Here is a 17,788-nt window from a genome sequence, read left to right on the forward strand (position 1 = left end):
CGTTACTGTAACTAAGTTCCTTTTCTTGGTAACTATATAACTTAACTCGCAACTTTTGCGCCGTGTTAATTTTCAGAGGAACTCCTTTTTCAGGTAACTTTGCCAAGGTAACTTAAGCTACGTTCCAAGTTACTAATTCGCTTTTCACTCACGTCCACTTATTTCCTTGCTTTCTTTACGGTTCTTCCACAGCATTTTATGTCATAAAACATGATGTCCAGTCAATGTAACACGTTCGAATTGTTGGACATAAACGAAAACTCAACGCAGGCAACTCAGGGTCGAACTCAGCTGCACCTGTGTAGTGTTATTTTGTGTCCGAAGTAACTTGGGAGCAACTCGTTCTTTTTTTTAAGTAACTCTGTAACGTTTCAAGCTACGTTTCGGGCTGAATAACTTAGTTGCATTTTTCACACGGTAACTTTGTCACGAGTTCCTTTTGACGGGCAACTTCTCGATCTATGCTTTCAACTCTGCATGCTTTTTGTACACTACATAAAGTAAGATACTTTTGCCCCAGTGAGTTTGTTGCGTATTTTAAATACATGCAAGTGAATTCCTAGAGGTACATATTTTGAGCAAGATAAATGAGTTTTTCATGCATGTGTGTTCAACTAGCTTTTAGTGGATATAAATCTGGCCTCTACATATGTCGCATGCATTATTACTTTCTGGAGGTGTTCTGGGAAGTCGAACTTGTTGGGCACAGCGTCAGGCCTCAGTCGAACGGTTTGGCCCGTTCTGTCGAAGCATTTGTTTTTAAAATGTTTGCTGCAGACCAGTGATGTCGTCGACGGCGTCCAGTCCTTTCGCCTGACATTTACCGCACACTTTGTTTAAATGTTCTGGGCGGCCGTGAGGGAACCTGCATTGAACAATTTATGCCATCAATTACGGAAGGGATGACAAGGCTAATCCAAGCAAGCAATCGTCGATACCGTGACAAACAAACTGAGCCGTAGATATCACAGCTGACAAGCGCACTTCAACGCTTGCTGAGTGCCGAGACCATACCCGTGAACTGCAGGAAGGCTATACTATCATAATGACTCTATGCAGATAACGTACGGCTTAAAGTTTAACGCTTAGATCTTGAGATACGATTCACGAAGTGCCGCGCACATGCATCAACAGCAACGTTTTGTCACTCCGCTCGTGGACTAATAAATCACATTTATTTGTAAAACCATGTCACTTACTTGTGAAATGTCGTCCCCGGTGCCTTGCCAGTACGGTCAGCACACCCATAACCACAGCAGGCGGGCATGACACCACAAAAGTGCTACGCAAAGGCGCATGCACATAATGCAGCTGAGTGGCGGACGACAATGTTTTGAGCTTCCCAAGATGGCGGCCGGCGACCGTACGGTTGCACCCTCAATCCGCTATCCAGCCTATTACTATAGAGATCAGTGGTGGGATTATCAGTGGGGATTATATAGGGACAGCGGCGCCATCTGGAGCTATAAAAGTTAACATTTGCTTTGAATTTGACATCTGACTACGAAAAAAGGGTAAAGGCAGTAGTTAACCCTGATAGTAAGCGTCTCCCCATACATCGTATAATTCCAGCTCTAGTTTCATGGAAGCACCATTCGTTAGAACTGGTAATTGTGCATCCTCCGCTTATCCGCCTTGGCACTTTGGATACCACACCGATGCTAGTCTGGCGACAATGTACAAAACAACATGGCTGCTAGTGTGGGATTTTGGTATTCGCATGGTTCTTCGTTCTTCGTGTACTTCGTTGTAAAATTGTTGTGTACTTCGTTGTAAAACTAGGCACAAAACATGGAAGTGAGTGAATGATTTCCAGTCTGTTGCTTCACAATTCAGTATTTACAGAATTTATGACTTGATGAGCTTTTTGTTGTTGCGGTTACATAGGAGCAGCTAGAAAGCGTTCGTTTGCATGTGACAATGAGTTTTGTTATTTCCTTTAGGACGTCCAGAAGCACTCGGTTCACACTCTGGTCTTCCGTTCTCTCAAGCGAACTCATGACATGTTCTTGTCAGACCAAGCAAATCCTCCACCCCAAGATGAACAAAGGTATTGATTTCACACTGTCTGGAAAGATGATAGCGATCGAGTTTTAGTAGCTCTAAAGGGGTTCACTATTGTGAAAACACGATGAACCAAAGAGAACTGTCTCTTTGAAATGACTGACATCACACAAAAGTGCATTTATAACGCTAGTTTCAGAATTTTGATTGGTCGGACGAAAAAGAACATACTAGGGATGGACCAACCGAATCATCGAATCCTAGGCAGGGATTCGGGAATCCGAATCCCAGTGCCCAAAATGGCGAATCAAATCTTTCGAATCCACGTTTGTTTGTTTCTTTTTAAAATTGGCGCTTCCGGAGTACACCGAAAGCCTGATGGGCCGGCGGGTGTTTTCTTGTTTGTTTGTTTACATTGCCCCGGAATGAAAGAGTTCAAGCAGGAACTCTCGTTACAAGTTTAAAAGTAACGTGGTTTTCCTTTCGATTGTTTCTTTGTTTTACGGAAAGAATTCGGACTCGGGAGTTTATGCATTTCCTGTAGTCGATGAACAACACGTTAAATAAATTACATTTAGGAACAAGTACACAGATTTTCCTCCTGAATGTGAACTATTATTTAATGTGTTTTCATTAAACAAAGATATCAAATTCTACTTCACTTACACACTTTTCAGTAGAAGTGTTTCTTCCCCTGGTTTTATAAACTTTTTAAGGAAAAGATTCGTGGATTCGCAGAGCCTTCCTTTGATTCGGATTCACAAAATTCTGGATTCGTCCCATCTCTAGAGCATACCACACGAGATCATGAATTCATACAATGAGTTGTGCCGAATCTTTTATCAAAAGATGAAAAAATATCCTGGCCGAGAGGGATGGTGCAGTCCAGACCTGATGAGGTTTCTCCTGGTGGACTAGGTGTCAACAAGTGTTGCGCATGCCATGTACAGCAGTGACCACATGCACAGCCTGACTCCACTTTGGCCATTGTTCCCAATGCCAATACCGGTTGGATCCAGTCTCGCACATGACTGATCATTGTAATGCTGACTTTTGCTGTCTGCCCTGCTATTAACGAAGTCTTCTTTATCTGTCCTCTCCTACCGCCTCGTAATTTCTTTGAAGCATTCATTCACAAACACTCAAAAACCTGAAATGTGGGCACAGTTTGTCAGTAGTGCCAAACCACATACTGTGACGATTGCATCTGTCGTAGCCAGTGTCCGCTCAGTCAGTGAGAGGGCCGAAACCCTTTATTTGACTCAACACTGAACAATATGATGAAAACATTCCTGTAGAAGGTAGCACAAGGGTATGATCTGCTTCACTGGGCCTCTGTTCTCTAGTCCCGAAATATAGGAGTGGTGACATAGACGTGCCTCGATACAGTGGAGATAGTAATCCTCGTGACTGATTCCAGATTGCCAGATACTTGACAGATTTTTAAGCTGCTGTAGAACCCTATTATTCCACGGCCCCAAAATGTCGCAAATTGGGCGCAGTCAATGTATCCATCCCACTAACATTCGCGAATGCCTCTGAACACTAAAAATTGTCGATTGTACTCCATCCGTTGAAAACGCGGATCGTTGACCTCCATTTGTTGGAAGCATCTCGAAGTGCCGGAGAATAAGACGCAGGGACGGGAGACGAGGACAACAACACCCCTGTGCTTCTTGCCCTAGAAGAATAGCCCCGCCATCGGGAAGTACAAATGCCATCCTGGAGCATTTGTACGTGGCAAACGTGGAGCACGTGGAGCCATCCTGGAGCTCCACGTTTATCTCAGTTGTCTAGTTGACTGGACAAAGGCTGCTTTGTACCTTGCCTGCAAGGTATCCTTGATGATGACACGCATGACCCCATTACATGCAGCGTGGTTGATTGAAGTATGGCGTTTCCTCTGTGATAAACTGGACATTACTTGTGCTGCCTTCGAAGAAACCGTTATCATGGGTGCCTGTAATTCAATGTAGATATGTATATTATATGTTTTGCATCTGTAAATATCTAAATAGAATTGGCATTGTAAATATAATGTAAATAAATGCCACGGGTCCGGCACCATGTTTTCCTTGTGTCTATTTCTTGCCAAAAATTTCATGTGACCCTTAAATTTGTGAAAGTGTCAATTTGCGAATTTTGCGAAAATTAAGGGTGTGTGGAATAATAGGGTTCTAGAGTGTATGTCGGCTGGGATATTCTAGTGCAACTCATCATTGAAAGGATTCTCCTATTATCTTGTGACCACCCTTGTGACCCTATTACAAAGCCAGAAATATACCATGCAAGTAGGTCAACTGTGTCCTTAGTTTCCCCTATTGACAGTTGAGTGACCTCCTTTCCCCAATAAGGGGGTGTTTCTTCTGTGGATCCATGTGTCAAACTGATACGTGGTTTCTCCAAACGTTACTCCTTTCATGCTTGTAGTGTATACAGGCCTAGACCTATCTAAGAAGTTTAATTTTGAGATGGTGAATTGCCAAAAGTAACTCTTTAGCCAACCAAAGCCCTAAGAGATATTTGTGCTCATACCTCAAATGAAAACAACTTTGAGGTTGGAAAATCAGGCCCTCGCAAATATCATTGTAAAGGGCTGTCTTCACCATTCACAAAAAAAAAAAAAAAAAAACACAATGTGAAGAAAAATGTTTACTGTCTTTTATTTATGTATGTACATACTGAACGAGTTAGTCGCAGTACTTGAGTGTGCAAAGCAAAATCTCTGTGAAAGCATTCTCTTTCACTTATGGTAGCTCATGAGCCCACTGAACTCAAATTTTCAATGGTGTGTGGAAATTATTTCAGAGCTCGCTTTATTGCCCAAACTTATGCCATTTGCATCCTCCTTGGATCATCATTCTCAGCCAGTGACAGTTGGTGTGATGACATAAGGCTAGAAATGTTTGTATACGCATGTGCTAAGTTGGGTAGGAGGTGCCTACGTATTCTCCTGCCCTGTTTTGAGGACTGCCTATAGTGAGCCTTCAGTTGCTGAGCTCAGATTTGAGAGCTTCCTATGTCATATTGTTTTCATAGGGCAGATCTACTAAGATTCCCTAATAATATTACTCAAACGACTGTATTGTGTGTCTTTTTTCCATCATATATTTTGTGCATCTGTTGGTCGGATGATTGCAACCTCTTTTTATTTTCGATCCAGTGAAAAGTTCAAGGTGGCGATTAAAACGAAAGATGAGTATGGTTTGGTGGCACATCTTGTGAAGGCTAACCCACAAATACACAGAGCAATGACAGAGAAAATTCACATAGATGATGACCCCTTCAAAGGCAAGTATTCTGTTAAAATATGAATCTAATGTGCACACATGTAGCTGTATATAAAAAGAAAAATTTTGGTATTCAGGTAGAGATAATCGGATGGTTGATACCATGTACTCTGGGATGGACATCGTCCCTGTGTACGACGATGATGCTCCTCCACCAGGTGTGGACGACTATCCACTACCAAAGCCGACACCTCCACAGTCGCAGGTAAGGCGCACACCCAATTTTGGATATAGGGTTTGGTTCCTCCTCTGACTGTGCTTCCGGTGTGTGGTTATCTTGCAGAACATTGCACTTGTTTTTATATAGCATACTTATTTCTGTACCATAGGGTTGTTAGACATTGTGAGCATACAGTTTTTGCTGTCAAATGTGTATTAGGATGTCAAAATGGAATATGTGCAGAACAGATATTACTAGAATGAAACCAGATTTATGTGTACATGCATTCTTATGGCAAATACCCCTGCTGGCCAAAACTGAAAATATAGCTGACTGTGAGAGTGGCTTTTGTACCTTAACACAACAGAATGGACAACTTCAGAAATTACAAGTCCTGCTCTGCAAAGTTGTCTCACTTAAAGTGGGAGCCCGCAACAAAATCACCACAAAGGTTGTGGTATATCCATAACCATGGGATGTGGGGAACATGTGTACGAAGTATCTCGTTCCAGAACTGCACAGATTTTATTCAAACAAATTTATTACGAAGCAAATGCTTCGCCTCTGCGAAGCAAGGGGGGCACTGAAGGCAACACAGCGCTGACGTCATCCAACAAGGGAGAATGCAGGTCTCAAAGCAGACTACAATGCTGGCTGGGTGACATCCCGTTGGAAACCATTAAAAATAACCTTTCAAAAATAAATTCATAACTAGCAACTGTTAAAAATAAATATCCCACAATATACGCTTAAAAATCAATGCACAAAAATAACTGCTGAAATATCCCTGCGTAAATAAAAATGCTAAGGAATCCACAGTTAAGAATATATAGTTAAAAATAAATCATTTCAGAATCCCCCCAAATCCACCCTACGGTTGCTACAGTTGTGTGGTATGGCCGCGAGTGAAATGGACAATCCGCTTTGAGAAATAGTCCCGAAGTCGGCCAATTTCATTGGGCTTCTATGGCCATGAGTATATTTCGTACTTCGGTACTTCGTAAATGAAACAACCGTGCTGCACTTGAACGTCACAGTAAAGCGAACTCAACACACATGCAGGAACGAATGAGCACTCAACACTGTCACACTTCCTATCGACGCTTTTTCAAGCTGAATAACACAAGACATGCATATAATGCATAACTTTTCTGCACTAGAAAAGAAAACATAGCAACACATACACAGAAAAAAACATGGCAGCCATGACAGTCCAGACATAGGTAGGGGGTGAGTGCTAACAACAGCAAAACCACCAATGTAAGCCAGTACCGCTCCACCAGTGTATATCGTACCGCTATCCTCTGCGTTGAGATACATAAGTATTACTCCGCTGTCGTATTCGATTACAGGATATATTTTTAAACAGTTCGTTTTTAATGATATATTTTGCAACGATATAGTTTTCATTGTCGATTCTTGAGCGATTCTTTTTTGGGCGGGGATTTTTGAGCGGTTGATTCCTTATCAGGGAATTTTACGCGGGTTATTGTTAAACAATGTTTTTTGAAACAGTTTTTCTTACAGGATTTATTCTTAAAGATTTATTAGTGTAACCCCCCGTCACGGTATCCCCCTCCGGACGAACCATCGTAGTATGGAGCTCTGTTTTCTTCTCTTCGTATTTTGGTTTCGGTTTGCTATTGACATCATTTACGAATGAAGTGCTTGTGCAAAATTAATGCGAATGTTGTATATGGTATTCAGTGGGTGGTTCAGTATGATGCTCACCAAATTTTTTTTGAATCCTTGCGAAGCCTCCCTTTAACTAGAAAATACGCCTAAATGCCTGGGTCTTTGCTCTTTGACAGATGTTGTTCATTACATAACACATATGTTGTACTGCATATTGAATATTGAAGAAAAAAAATTAATTCTCTGTGTGCTTTAGCTAGTGAGATACAGACCCTCAAAAAAACCTCTGGATTGAGGTATAATGTCAGAGGAACATGAGACTCAGTCATTCCTACTGATTCTCATAAGCCTTTGGTCTCCCCTACATGCACCTCACTGGCTGAGATGCCTCCCGTGATGTCAGAACTGAATGAGTTTCGATATTCATGGTACGCATCTATTACCTGCTGTGAAACTCCCAAGGCAAGTTCACATAAATGAAAATTGATAGATTTTATGTGTACCTTATGTGCTGCGGCCTTATTAAAGCAGAAAATATAAATTAATTCTTCGGATCTGCTATCTAATTTATTGTCTTCCGTGATGTATCAGAATGAGATTTGCTTCAGTATGGAGGTGTGGTATAACCTCTGGTATATGTGTAAGGTTTATTGATAACTGTTTCTCCTGTGGGGCTTTAGGGAATTACATGCTTTGGAACTAACTTTCTGCACTGTGTTTTGCTGGAGCTATGCTTGCACGGAAACCTCTGTCAGAGCCCGTCACAAATCTGGTTTCTGCCATCTTTACAGTGATGTGCAATTTCATTCTGTTTGTCCTATAACAAGGGCTCCACACTTTCAATTTTTATTTTAGTGTGGATTCGGCGTGTGTTTTTTAAATGCGACTGCATTTCTTTATCACACTTTTGTGCCTCTGTAAGGCGTAGCGTCAGTGGAGAAGGGGCCTTTCATCCTCGCGATCTTCCCCTCGTTTGTCTCTTTATTGCGCGCCTCGGCTGATAAACTGTAAACGTTCCTGGAACACAATAAGCTAAACACCTAATTCATTTGATGTGGCTGACACCATGTTGCGGACCTTTGGTTTAACCGCTTCCTTTATTCTTGGAAAGTGATTGTTCTGAGGCAGAAACATACAAACCGGCAAACACAGCACACACCTCTTTCATCTGTTCCTTTATTGTTCCATTATCGTCCTGTTCCGTCTGTATCATTTTCGTAGAGCGCTTGCGACTTGCTGAGACTCTCTAGTATCTGCCCAGTGTGTTTCATGTAATATCGTCAATGTCATGTTCATTGCACCAACACAGAGTTACGATGTAAACGACGTACTGCGAAGCATTCGCGCAAGTATAGAGCTGGCAGATTTGTCGCCACTGCTGTCGAAGAAGCGGACACATTCGCTAAAGAGGATGAACATGAATGAAAAATCGTGAATTGTGCGGTCGACGAAAAGCGGAACGCGGAGGTGGGTTCTCCCGCACAGCGGCAAGAATTTCCTGCTTCTCATACGCGTTACCACGCGCTTTTGCCGCATGTGGGTACATGGGCTAAGCCACATGCCACCGAGAATGCCAGGAAACTGCATGCGGCAATGCATACTACTGTTGCTGCCAAATGGGGCTGAAATACGCGTGATGCTGCATAAATAATAAACCGTACTAAACTTCGTAATACTTCCGTATGACTATTCGTTACCAGCCTACTCGTACTGCCAAACTGAACCGCCATAAGCACACTGGCCGAAGTCGAGCGTATACATCGGCGCGCAGAAAGCAACACAGTAGACATTCAATATGAACATCGTGGTTGGTGTGAATGTGCCGACCACACGCAACGGCACAACGATAGACTGTGTGTTCACGAGAAGTGTTCAGCATGGTTCACACTACTGTGTTTCATTGCGTGCGGACACGGGTGAACGTCAGTTAACTTGGCAACAGTCGCGTGTGAGACATTCTGCAGCAGAACGCAAGGAGTTAGCCCGAGCTGTACTTTCTCCAGTGCACGCATTGAGCCGCAAGTGGGAACCAATCACTGTCTTCTACGCTTGCGTGCTGAAGCGTTTCTCCTCCTCTGTATCAGATCATTTTCAACATGGCCACAGTAAACATGGGGTACGTGGAGGTTGCAAAAGAGAAAGATGCAGGATTAATTACACTTTAACACTTCAATTACACACAAACTAACTGTAGTTTGCGTCACGTCAAACTCAGACATGTACTTCAAACTTACCGCGTAACGCTTCGTGAAAGGCGCGCATAGGCTAACACTTGCGGGACCCGCATGTATGTGAACAGTCCAACAGATTGCTTATGTTGATCGCTGTGTTATGGGATCCGCAGAGTACGGTTCGGGAAGGCTGGTAGCGTGAGCAATGGAGAAGAATGTGATCTAGATCGTCTACAGCACCACAGTGACTGCATTGAGGAGAGTCAACTTGTCTCAAGCGGTAACGCCACTGTGCTGTAAAAGCCACATCGAGGCGCATTCGATTAACTAATGCGGCATCTTGACAAGATGTATGTTCAGGCATGCAGAAAGCAAGCGTTGCATCAACTCTGCTCAGGATGGCTGGGGGAGAATGTCAGCGGCCCATTGGTGGGGAGGCCAGGGGAGTCACGAGGCTTCGAAGTATGGAACGATGATCTCCTCTCAGCATTGTAATACGCGTCCGTCTCCAAGAGGAGAGAGCTGCTTCTGAGGCGCTGTCGGGCCTGTTCATTCCCTTCGACACCGCAATGGGCTGGAACCCACTGGAGAACCAGCCTGTGCCTTGCTTCGTAGACAAGGTTGTAAGCCATTAACACATCCATCACCAACGGTGCAGGTGAGCCTCGGATGCCAGAATTTTCAATTGCTTGCAGCGCAGATGTAGAGTCAGTGAACACGACCCATTCCTGTGGGGTACAATCAACGATGTCCTGCAGAAAGAAATGTATGGCACAGAGTTCTGAAGCTGTGGAGGAGGTTTGACGCGAAAGGCGACGTCCTTCCACTACGCCTTCAGATGGGATGACGAATGCCGAGGCGGACCTGCCATTTCGAGGCGCGCCATCAGTGTATGCCGCGGCAGAGGTAGAAAACTTCGCGTCTACCAGAGCATAAAAATGGGCTCGAAGGACTTGAGGGGGATTCTGATCTCTTCGTTCCTGGAGGTCCAGAAGTCGTACGAAGGTGGGTGGCACATAGGGTTGCCACGAAGCCGGTTATTTTGGTGCTCTGCCAGTTGCCGGTAGGAAGGTGATACCGGCAGCCTTTTGCCGGTATTTATGGCTCAAGACCTTTCATAAGGACTTTTACGGGATTTTCTCTTCAACATTCCACTACAGCTTGAATAAATCTGGAACACAGACCCAGCTCCGCAGTCACCAGCCGTTTTCTTAGTCATTCATTCTTATTATTATTCATTGTTATTACTATTATCATTGTTATTTCTAGCATCAATCATACAGCCACACACAGGAACATATGTTTCCTCGTATTATGTTGAGCGAGCACGCTCTCTGTCTCTCTGTGCGTGTGCTCGTCCACCCCTCACCCACTTTTCCTTTTCCACGAGCCTTTCCTCCTTTTTCTCTATTCCACCTCCTCTCCCTCAGTTTCCCTGTTTACCTATGCATTCTGAAACCCCTGTTAACAGTGTTTTTTGCTAAGTAACCCAGCGCTGGCCGCTGTTCGATGGAGGCTTTCCCTACTTCTCTGCTGCGCCGGCGCGCTCCTTCTGTTCGCGGTCTCTTTCCAGCGAACAAACTATCTCTGTGAACCTCTGTGAACAAACAAGTCCCGACGCTGTCTGGCTTCTTGAACGTCTGACACATGTTTTTCAACGGCTCAGCATTTCATTTCAGTTCGCTTATCCGTTTATCCTCAGGTGTGGATCGTTGTGTGGATTGCAAGGGCGGATTTTATGGTGGATTGTGGTGGATTGTTATGTCGGGCCCAGTGTTATACGCATGCAATGTGGTTGCCACCGTACGTGGCAGGAGTGCGGATTCATTTCGAATACAGTCAACCCTCGATTTATGAACACCCTCGGTCCCCCGAAAAATCGTTCATAAATCGAGGGATTCATAAATCGAAAATTCCTTTAAGTGAGTACTATCGAGCAAATGGAACAGTATTTCCGAGTTGGTATTGTGTTTATAATGCAATATATTGTGTAATTTTGCTTTCGACCATGCCTTCTGCTGTATCAATCTCACAAAGCACAGATGTTAGCGCATTCACACTCTGTGTATTATGCAATACTAAACAGTTTAATTTTGCTTTGGACGATGCCTTCCGCTGTGTCAATCTTGGAAAGAGGAGATGTCAGCACATTCGCGCTCAACTGGTCTCTGATTTCCTCTGGGGTTTTTAACCTATGTTTATTAATCTCCGGGTGACAGCGGACACCTTATTCATGAATTGAGGTCAGGAACACTTCTGCAAAAACACGTTTGTTGTTCGGATTTCCAGGGGTTAAGAACTGAGAATGCAATACCTGGAAAACATTTTGTCTGTTCAGGCGTCATTCATAAGACCACGAATAATCCCTTTTAAGGTTTTTGTTGGCCTCGGAACAATCCATTCATAAATTGAGGGCAGAAACGCTGGGCAACTCCTAGTTGGTTCCCAGAAATTCCATTCATTATTCGAATATCGAGGTTCATAAAACGAGGGAAAAATGCATGTAAAAAGTTTGGTTCCTCGTGCTAGTGTTCATAAATCGAGGGTTGACTGTACCTAGTACAGTGTTGCCCGTAATCTTCAATTGTAATTTTCTAATTAGTTGCACCGTCGATTGGAATGAAACTTTCGCAATTTTTGTCCAGTTGGCTTGGACTATCGAATAGCCGCACTAAATGACATTTGATCGGTGCTGCTTTACAGTACCTTTAGTGTGGCGAGCCCAGCGCAGGTCCGAGTCCATGACCACACCAAGGAAGCGATGAGAACGTACAGGCTCGAGCTTCTTTGCACCAACCCAAAGAGGGAAATTTCTCATAGCCTTGTGGGTGAAAGGGAGCTCGACACACTTTTCGGGCCTAAGGTCCATCCCAAGTTGTGTGAGGTACACATTTACATTATTTAAGGCTAGCTGCAAACGACGCTGAATGGCTGGTCGTGACTTGCCTACTGTCCAAAGGGCATCATCATCTGCATACACAGAGAATGCTACTTTGCGAGGAATTATCGATTTTAGGCCTGCCATTACCACATTAAAAAGTGTAGGGCTCAGAATGCTTCCTTGGGGTACGCCTTGATGAACAGGATGCTTAGGGCTTTGGCCGTGGTCCGTTATTACCCATAGTCTTTTTGCTGCTTCATGTTGATTTTCCTCAGCAGTCATGTCTTCTGCTTTTCCTTTCTTTTTCACGATGCTGTACACAGCTGCTTTGGAGATCCCAAATGTCATTGCAACGTCATCATACATTTTCTGCTACCGGCATCTATACCTCGCAGAGTAGTGCTTCTCAAGGCATTTGAGAACTTTGCTCTTGGACAAACATAATGACACTAACTATCAAAAATTTACACAATTGCATGGGCGAACAGCTTTCTTTGCTGTATGTCACTTCAGCTTTTTGCTCGTACCAATATTCTTATTCTCATGCAGGCACTGGTGCTTGCCGGTCACCAACAATTGGCCATAGCGCAGAAAAAGCCAGCGACTATACCAAAACCACAGTGGCACCCTCCATGGAAGCTGTACAGGGTATCTTCTTGCTTTCACAAAATTTTTCTATTCAAGCAGATGCACTGCAGACTAAATCACAAGACAATTTTTGTTTTGCAGGTGATCAGTGGACATACTGGCTGGGTTCGGTGCATCGCTGTTGAGCCTGGAAATGAGTGGTTTTGCACAGGATCAAATGATCGGATTATTAAGGTGAGTTAGCTTTAGGAGTGCCAAAGCTAGAAAGTACCATCTTGTAGAACAACGTGGCTCAAGGCAATGATGAGGCCTACATTTCTTAAGAATGCTGCATTGTTTTACTGCAGGTATCCCATTTCTTTATCCTTTTTTTCCTGTCAACCTACAAATACAGTAGCACGTCGTTCCTAAACCTATTATGTTGTAAAACAGTGCATAAGTCGTCCAGGGCATCCCTTTGCAATAGGCCGACTCCATGCATGATTTATGAATTAGGGTCTGAGGTTTTCAGGTTTTTGTTTCTTACCCATTCTTTCTTACCAATTCTTACCCAATTTTACCCCCGCATCGCACATTTCATGATTCGGGTTTTACCAGATTTCTCTACGAATCGACTTTTTGTTACGCAACCCAGAGCCACGAGTGCGATAGTGCGAGAGGGACTACCAGCGAAAGGAGGAGGCACCGCGGGGAGGGGGTAAGGTGTCATGTGGAAGTGCACGTGGCCATTTTGCATCTGTCGTGCCTGTTCATGTGTTCGCTGAATACGTTCCCTAATGAGCTTGCCCTGTGGTGTCATAATGGGTCGCAGCAAGAAAACTACTGGAGGATGGGTACTCGAGTTTCCAGGTGTACCACCCTGCGGCCAAAACAATGCCCACAGCCACAAAACTTTGTGACAAGCACCTCAAGGAGGTGTTGGAGAAACAAACGATAATTCTGAAGAGCAAAGTACTGGGAGCAAAAGTAAACATAATTGTCAACAAATCACGGAACAGAATGGAACTCTAAGGCTCTTTTCTCCTACTTTGACGCGGAAACCAAACCTTAATCCGCACATCTTGTTGACGTTTCTCACATGAAGACTTATAAACTTGTCACATTAAGCAAAGTAGATATTCAGTGGTAGATATATATGAACAGTCTTGGGAAGATACACCAGAGATGTAGGTGGCAGCCGTGATGTAGGAAGGTCCTTGAGGAAGCTACGCTGTGTGCTGAGGCCCGTAAGGTAACTGATGAGCTCCGGCACTCTTAAGACAAGTGCAATGATTTTTGTAAACAGGTGTTTAGAGACATTATTTTCGTTTGTTTGGAAGCTGTTTTCTTTTTATGTTTGTGATACATAGAACCAGGGGTGGCTGAAGGGGGGCTACAGTAGTCACTGTAGACCCCCTGAATTTGTGAAGGGGGTGCGAAATTCCCATGGAGGTGAGGCGCCAAAGTGTTATCTCTGGTGCTGCACGCGAATAAAATGCCATAAACAAAGGGTGCCGAAGTGGTGGCCCATGTGGCCTCCTAGCAAAACAGAAAAAAATATTTGGCCCAAGTTTTCTGCACTGTTGTGGCATTATCGTTGGGCTCTGTACTCCTGCAGTTTAGCTTGCATTAATTAGTGATAACAAACTGTTGCCACTGACCTGTAACAGCCGATGACTCCTGAACTAAGAGACGAGGGGGGCCTTTTGGCACATGAAAACACTGTAGTACAAGAACAACGATGTACAAAAGTAACACAAATACAGCCAGGGAATGTTGAACTTTCAGCCTTTAATCATAATCAACCTTTAAAGAGGCGCAGAAAACCATCTAAAAAAATTTCAGTTCCAAACGCGTTGTGAAAGCAGGTAACTTAACTTGATGGTTAACGCAGAAATTTTTTCTGTACGCAATATTTTTCATAGAAAAAAAACACACTCGCACATAGCCGAGTGCGTTTCCGCTCAACTCACTCCGCAGGGTCAAAAGGGAAGGAGGATGAGACTGGTGATGTCATTACGCTGCAAAGGGCCGCGCTTCTATCTTTTTTTTTACGTTGCTTTCTTCCTGTCAAGTGGTGAGTAATGGAGGACTTCTAAGTGCCTGCGGAATATCGACACGTGTTGCCACTTTCAGAGTGTAAAATTGGAACTCTGCAGAGATGCAGAGTAATGAGCTGTACTCTGTACGGTGATATGCCGGCGCATATATCGGCGGGCGCCAACTTAACAGGCATTGTCGGTCATCATATGGTAACCAAACAAAAGGTGCCGGGACAGCTCGGATGAAATGAAACAACTGGCGTGTTTTTATCATCCATGTTTGTAGCCTGCATCGGCTAATTCTCGTTGTTTAGCTCAATGATTGGTAAGTTAACCATAAATTTGGGTGATTTAACATGTTACAAGTAATTGCGTTATACTAGTCAATTACTTTCTCAAGTAATTTTGCGAGTAATTGATTAGTTTTCCGAGCAAGTAATTTTTCAAGTAATCTGATTGCAATTTTGAGTAATAGGTTACAAGTAATCGATTACCAATTACCTCTTTCCAGTAATGTGCAAGTCTGGTTTTATGACATTGTTTAGCTCTATTGGTCTTTGCAACAGTCAATGGATGGTCAACAGTTGATATTTGGTCAATGTCTGCTGCCGCGACGTGCCGGCGGCATCATTTCGATAGATTTCACTGGATTGTGTCTGACAACGTATCGGCACGGTCCCTCAATACTCTTTCTGGTCTGGAAACTCCGCTCGAATACAATAGACAAGATCACTTAGGGACAATTGTTCCCGCATGGGGCGATCGCGTCGTTTGGGAGGAGAAACCCTCGTGGAGCAGACGACGTTTCCATAGCGCTGCGTGTTTTTAGGGAAGATTTGATCAGCTACTTTTTAAAGTCCATTTCGGGTTTAGAGCAGAAATAATTCTCGAATAGGTTCATGAGTTCAGCCCGCACAGTTTAGTTCAGTTAGCGTAAATTTGCAGATTTTCCGCGTAGATTGCAACTTTCGTTGTTGTCTTTTTCTGGCACGAAAAATGTTGATTTTACTCTCACTCATATCTCTCAATGAAGGTTGAGAAACATATTAATTCATTCTGTTACACAATCACACAAACTATAGTGATGTGTTATAAAGTAATGCCGCTTTCGGTAGTTATTTCGTGAGGGCGAAACTTTCCAAACGCGTGGTTTCCTCGTAGCATGCAGTTTGTTGCAATCTGAGCAGAGGTAAAATTATGAGGTGATTCTATTTCAGAGAAGACATAAGACTTCAGAAGAAGTACTTATAGAAATCCTGCGTTGTAATCATGATCATCTGAAAGTCGTCTCTGGTGGTATGAGAGATGGGGGATACACATGCTATAAATCGCATGACTCGATCGTTTTCGGTGAAGAAATAAACTTATGTTGTTTTTCGATGTGGTTGACAATAACTGATCTATATTACACTATTAACATATTGTAGATATCTTTACACACTTTGGGAAGATGTATCGACTTAAGATAGCAATGGCTCTCATGCGTTCCCTTTAAACATAATGCACGTGATCATCCCATGATAATATTTCTGAAGAACCCTTCAAGTATTCCTACTATTTTTGCGGCTTGGACTGACTGACCAACCAGTTGTAATAAGGAGATTCCAACATGATATAAGTCGGGTTACTAAATTAAAAGGATAGAATTTCCGCTTACTGAAGTGTGGCCCTAATAGCACTTTTCAGCTATAGAAATTGGCTGACGAGATTCAGGTGTCAGATTCATCGCGTTGGAGATAGCCTCGGCGTATCAGTCAGATCAGTTCCAGGACGTTCCAATGAACAAACTATTTAAAATGATAAAATTGTAGCGGCGTGTGCTGCTACAGAATGAAGTTTTATGTGGGAGCGGCCACTGTTCTCATAGCTCGGAAATAAATTTTAGGACTGGCCAAGAACTACATTTACAAGAAAAACGTTGCAGTATCTGGTGACAAATAAATATAATAACCGGAAAGAGATAAGTAAGGAGAAATGCAGAAAATTTAATGAGTCAGTCTTTCGCTTGAAAGTAATGATGAAGCCAAAGAAACGATATTTTGTAGCACTATCCACGGCCATGAACGAGCTCTAGAGTCTGTAATGTATAGGCCGCAGAAAAATTTCACGTATTGCAGATCAGAAAGGAAAAAGAAAAATGAAAAGGTAAAAAGGTGAAAACATCATCCCTCCCTCTCCCCGCTTCCGATTCAGCAAAAACGCATATATAAGTCGGTATGTAAATGGGTGCGTAAACGAGTAAACGGGTATTAGCTAACTTCGTTTACTGCTGCATCTTTCCTCGCAAGTTGTACCATAAGAAATGTTATTGTATTGACATCATGTTGAAAGACCTATCATTTGAAAATTTTACGGTTCTCATAGTGTTTGATGCTCCACAAATCACGCTCATCGCAGTACACCTCCAATAAGGCTATTAGCGAATGGTTTGTATTTATTCACGTATACCAAGTCATCGCTGTTTTGTAGACGAAGAAAAAATACTTTCATTCACTTCTCGTAAAGTTAAGGCTCCGAGGAATATAGTCATTCCAAAATGTTGCGTGCTCGTATCAGTCTCCTTCATCTGTATAGATCATTCTTACACACGAACAGAGTGCAAAGATTGCAGTAAATTTCAAGGATATTTAAAAAAATGAACCTCTGTTTACGCACGCAAAACGCAAGCACCAAAAAAGAAAAAGTTCTCACTTCCAAACACCCGCAGAAGCACATGCAATCGATACGCGCAGCAGGCGCCCTAAGCGAACTTTTCGCGGGAGTTTCCTGACCAGAAAGAGTATTGAGGGACCGTGGTATCGGCAAGTGCACACCTCCAGCTGAATGAGACATTAACTGAATGCCTAACAAGGTTGCTAATCGAAGCGATGGGCGAATTACTGATCATAACGATGCGGCGATCACTTTGAAGCATGAACTGAAGCAACGCTTAATGTTGCGCTGTGTTTACACTCACTGCCGCCACACAACAAAACAACAGTAACAGTCGTCACGATAAGGAACGCGATAGAAAACACAGACAGAACAGCGTTCAACTG

The 17,788-nt window shown here is 43.3% G+C and overlaps 1 protein-coding gene and 1 long non-coding RNA gene across 2 annotated transcripts in view; one reads left to right on the plus strand and one right to left on the minus strand.

Annotated features, from left to right (window-relative positions):
- Positions 1-605: 605 nt before the first annotated feature.
- On the minus strand, positions 606-1,379 carry LOC135395584 (uncharacterized). The gene is made up of 2 exons (XR_010423193.1): positions 1,200-1,379; positions 606-865 (listed from the first exon to the last, which is right to left on the minus strand). It is a non-coding gene; the product is annotated as an uncharacterized LOC135395584 (long non-coding RNA).
- A 286-nt stretch (positions 1,380-1,665) lies between these two features.
- Positions 1,666-17,788, plus strand: part of LOC135394400 (pleiotropic regulator 1-like) — a 47,857-nt gene continuing 31,734 nt past the window's right edge. The window contains exons 1-6 of the mRNA XM_064625128.1: positions 1,666-1,797; positions 1,944-2,050; positions 5,168-5,299; positions 5,376-5,499; positions 12,691-12,789; positions 12,871-12,963. Coding sequence (XP_064481198.1) covers positions 1,792-1,797; positions 1,944-2,050; positions 5,168-5,299; positions 5,376-5,499; positions 12,691-12,789; positions 12,871-12,963 — 561 coding nt within the window. The 5' untranslated portion in view covers positions 1,666-1,791. The remainder of the gene's footprint in view (positions 1,798-1,943; positions 2,051-5,167; positions 5,300-5,375; positions 5,500-12,690; positions 12,790-12,870; positions 12,964-17,788) is intronic.

Source organism: Ornithodoros turicata, chromosome 5, assembly GCF_037126465.1.
Source record: "Ornithodoros turicata isolate Travis chromosome 5, ASM3712646v1, whole genome shotgun sequence".
Classification (NCBI taxonomy): Eukaryota; Metazoa; Arthropoda; class Arachnida; order Ixodida; family Argasidae; genus Ornithodoros; species Ornithodoros turicata.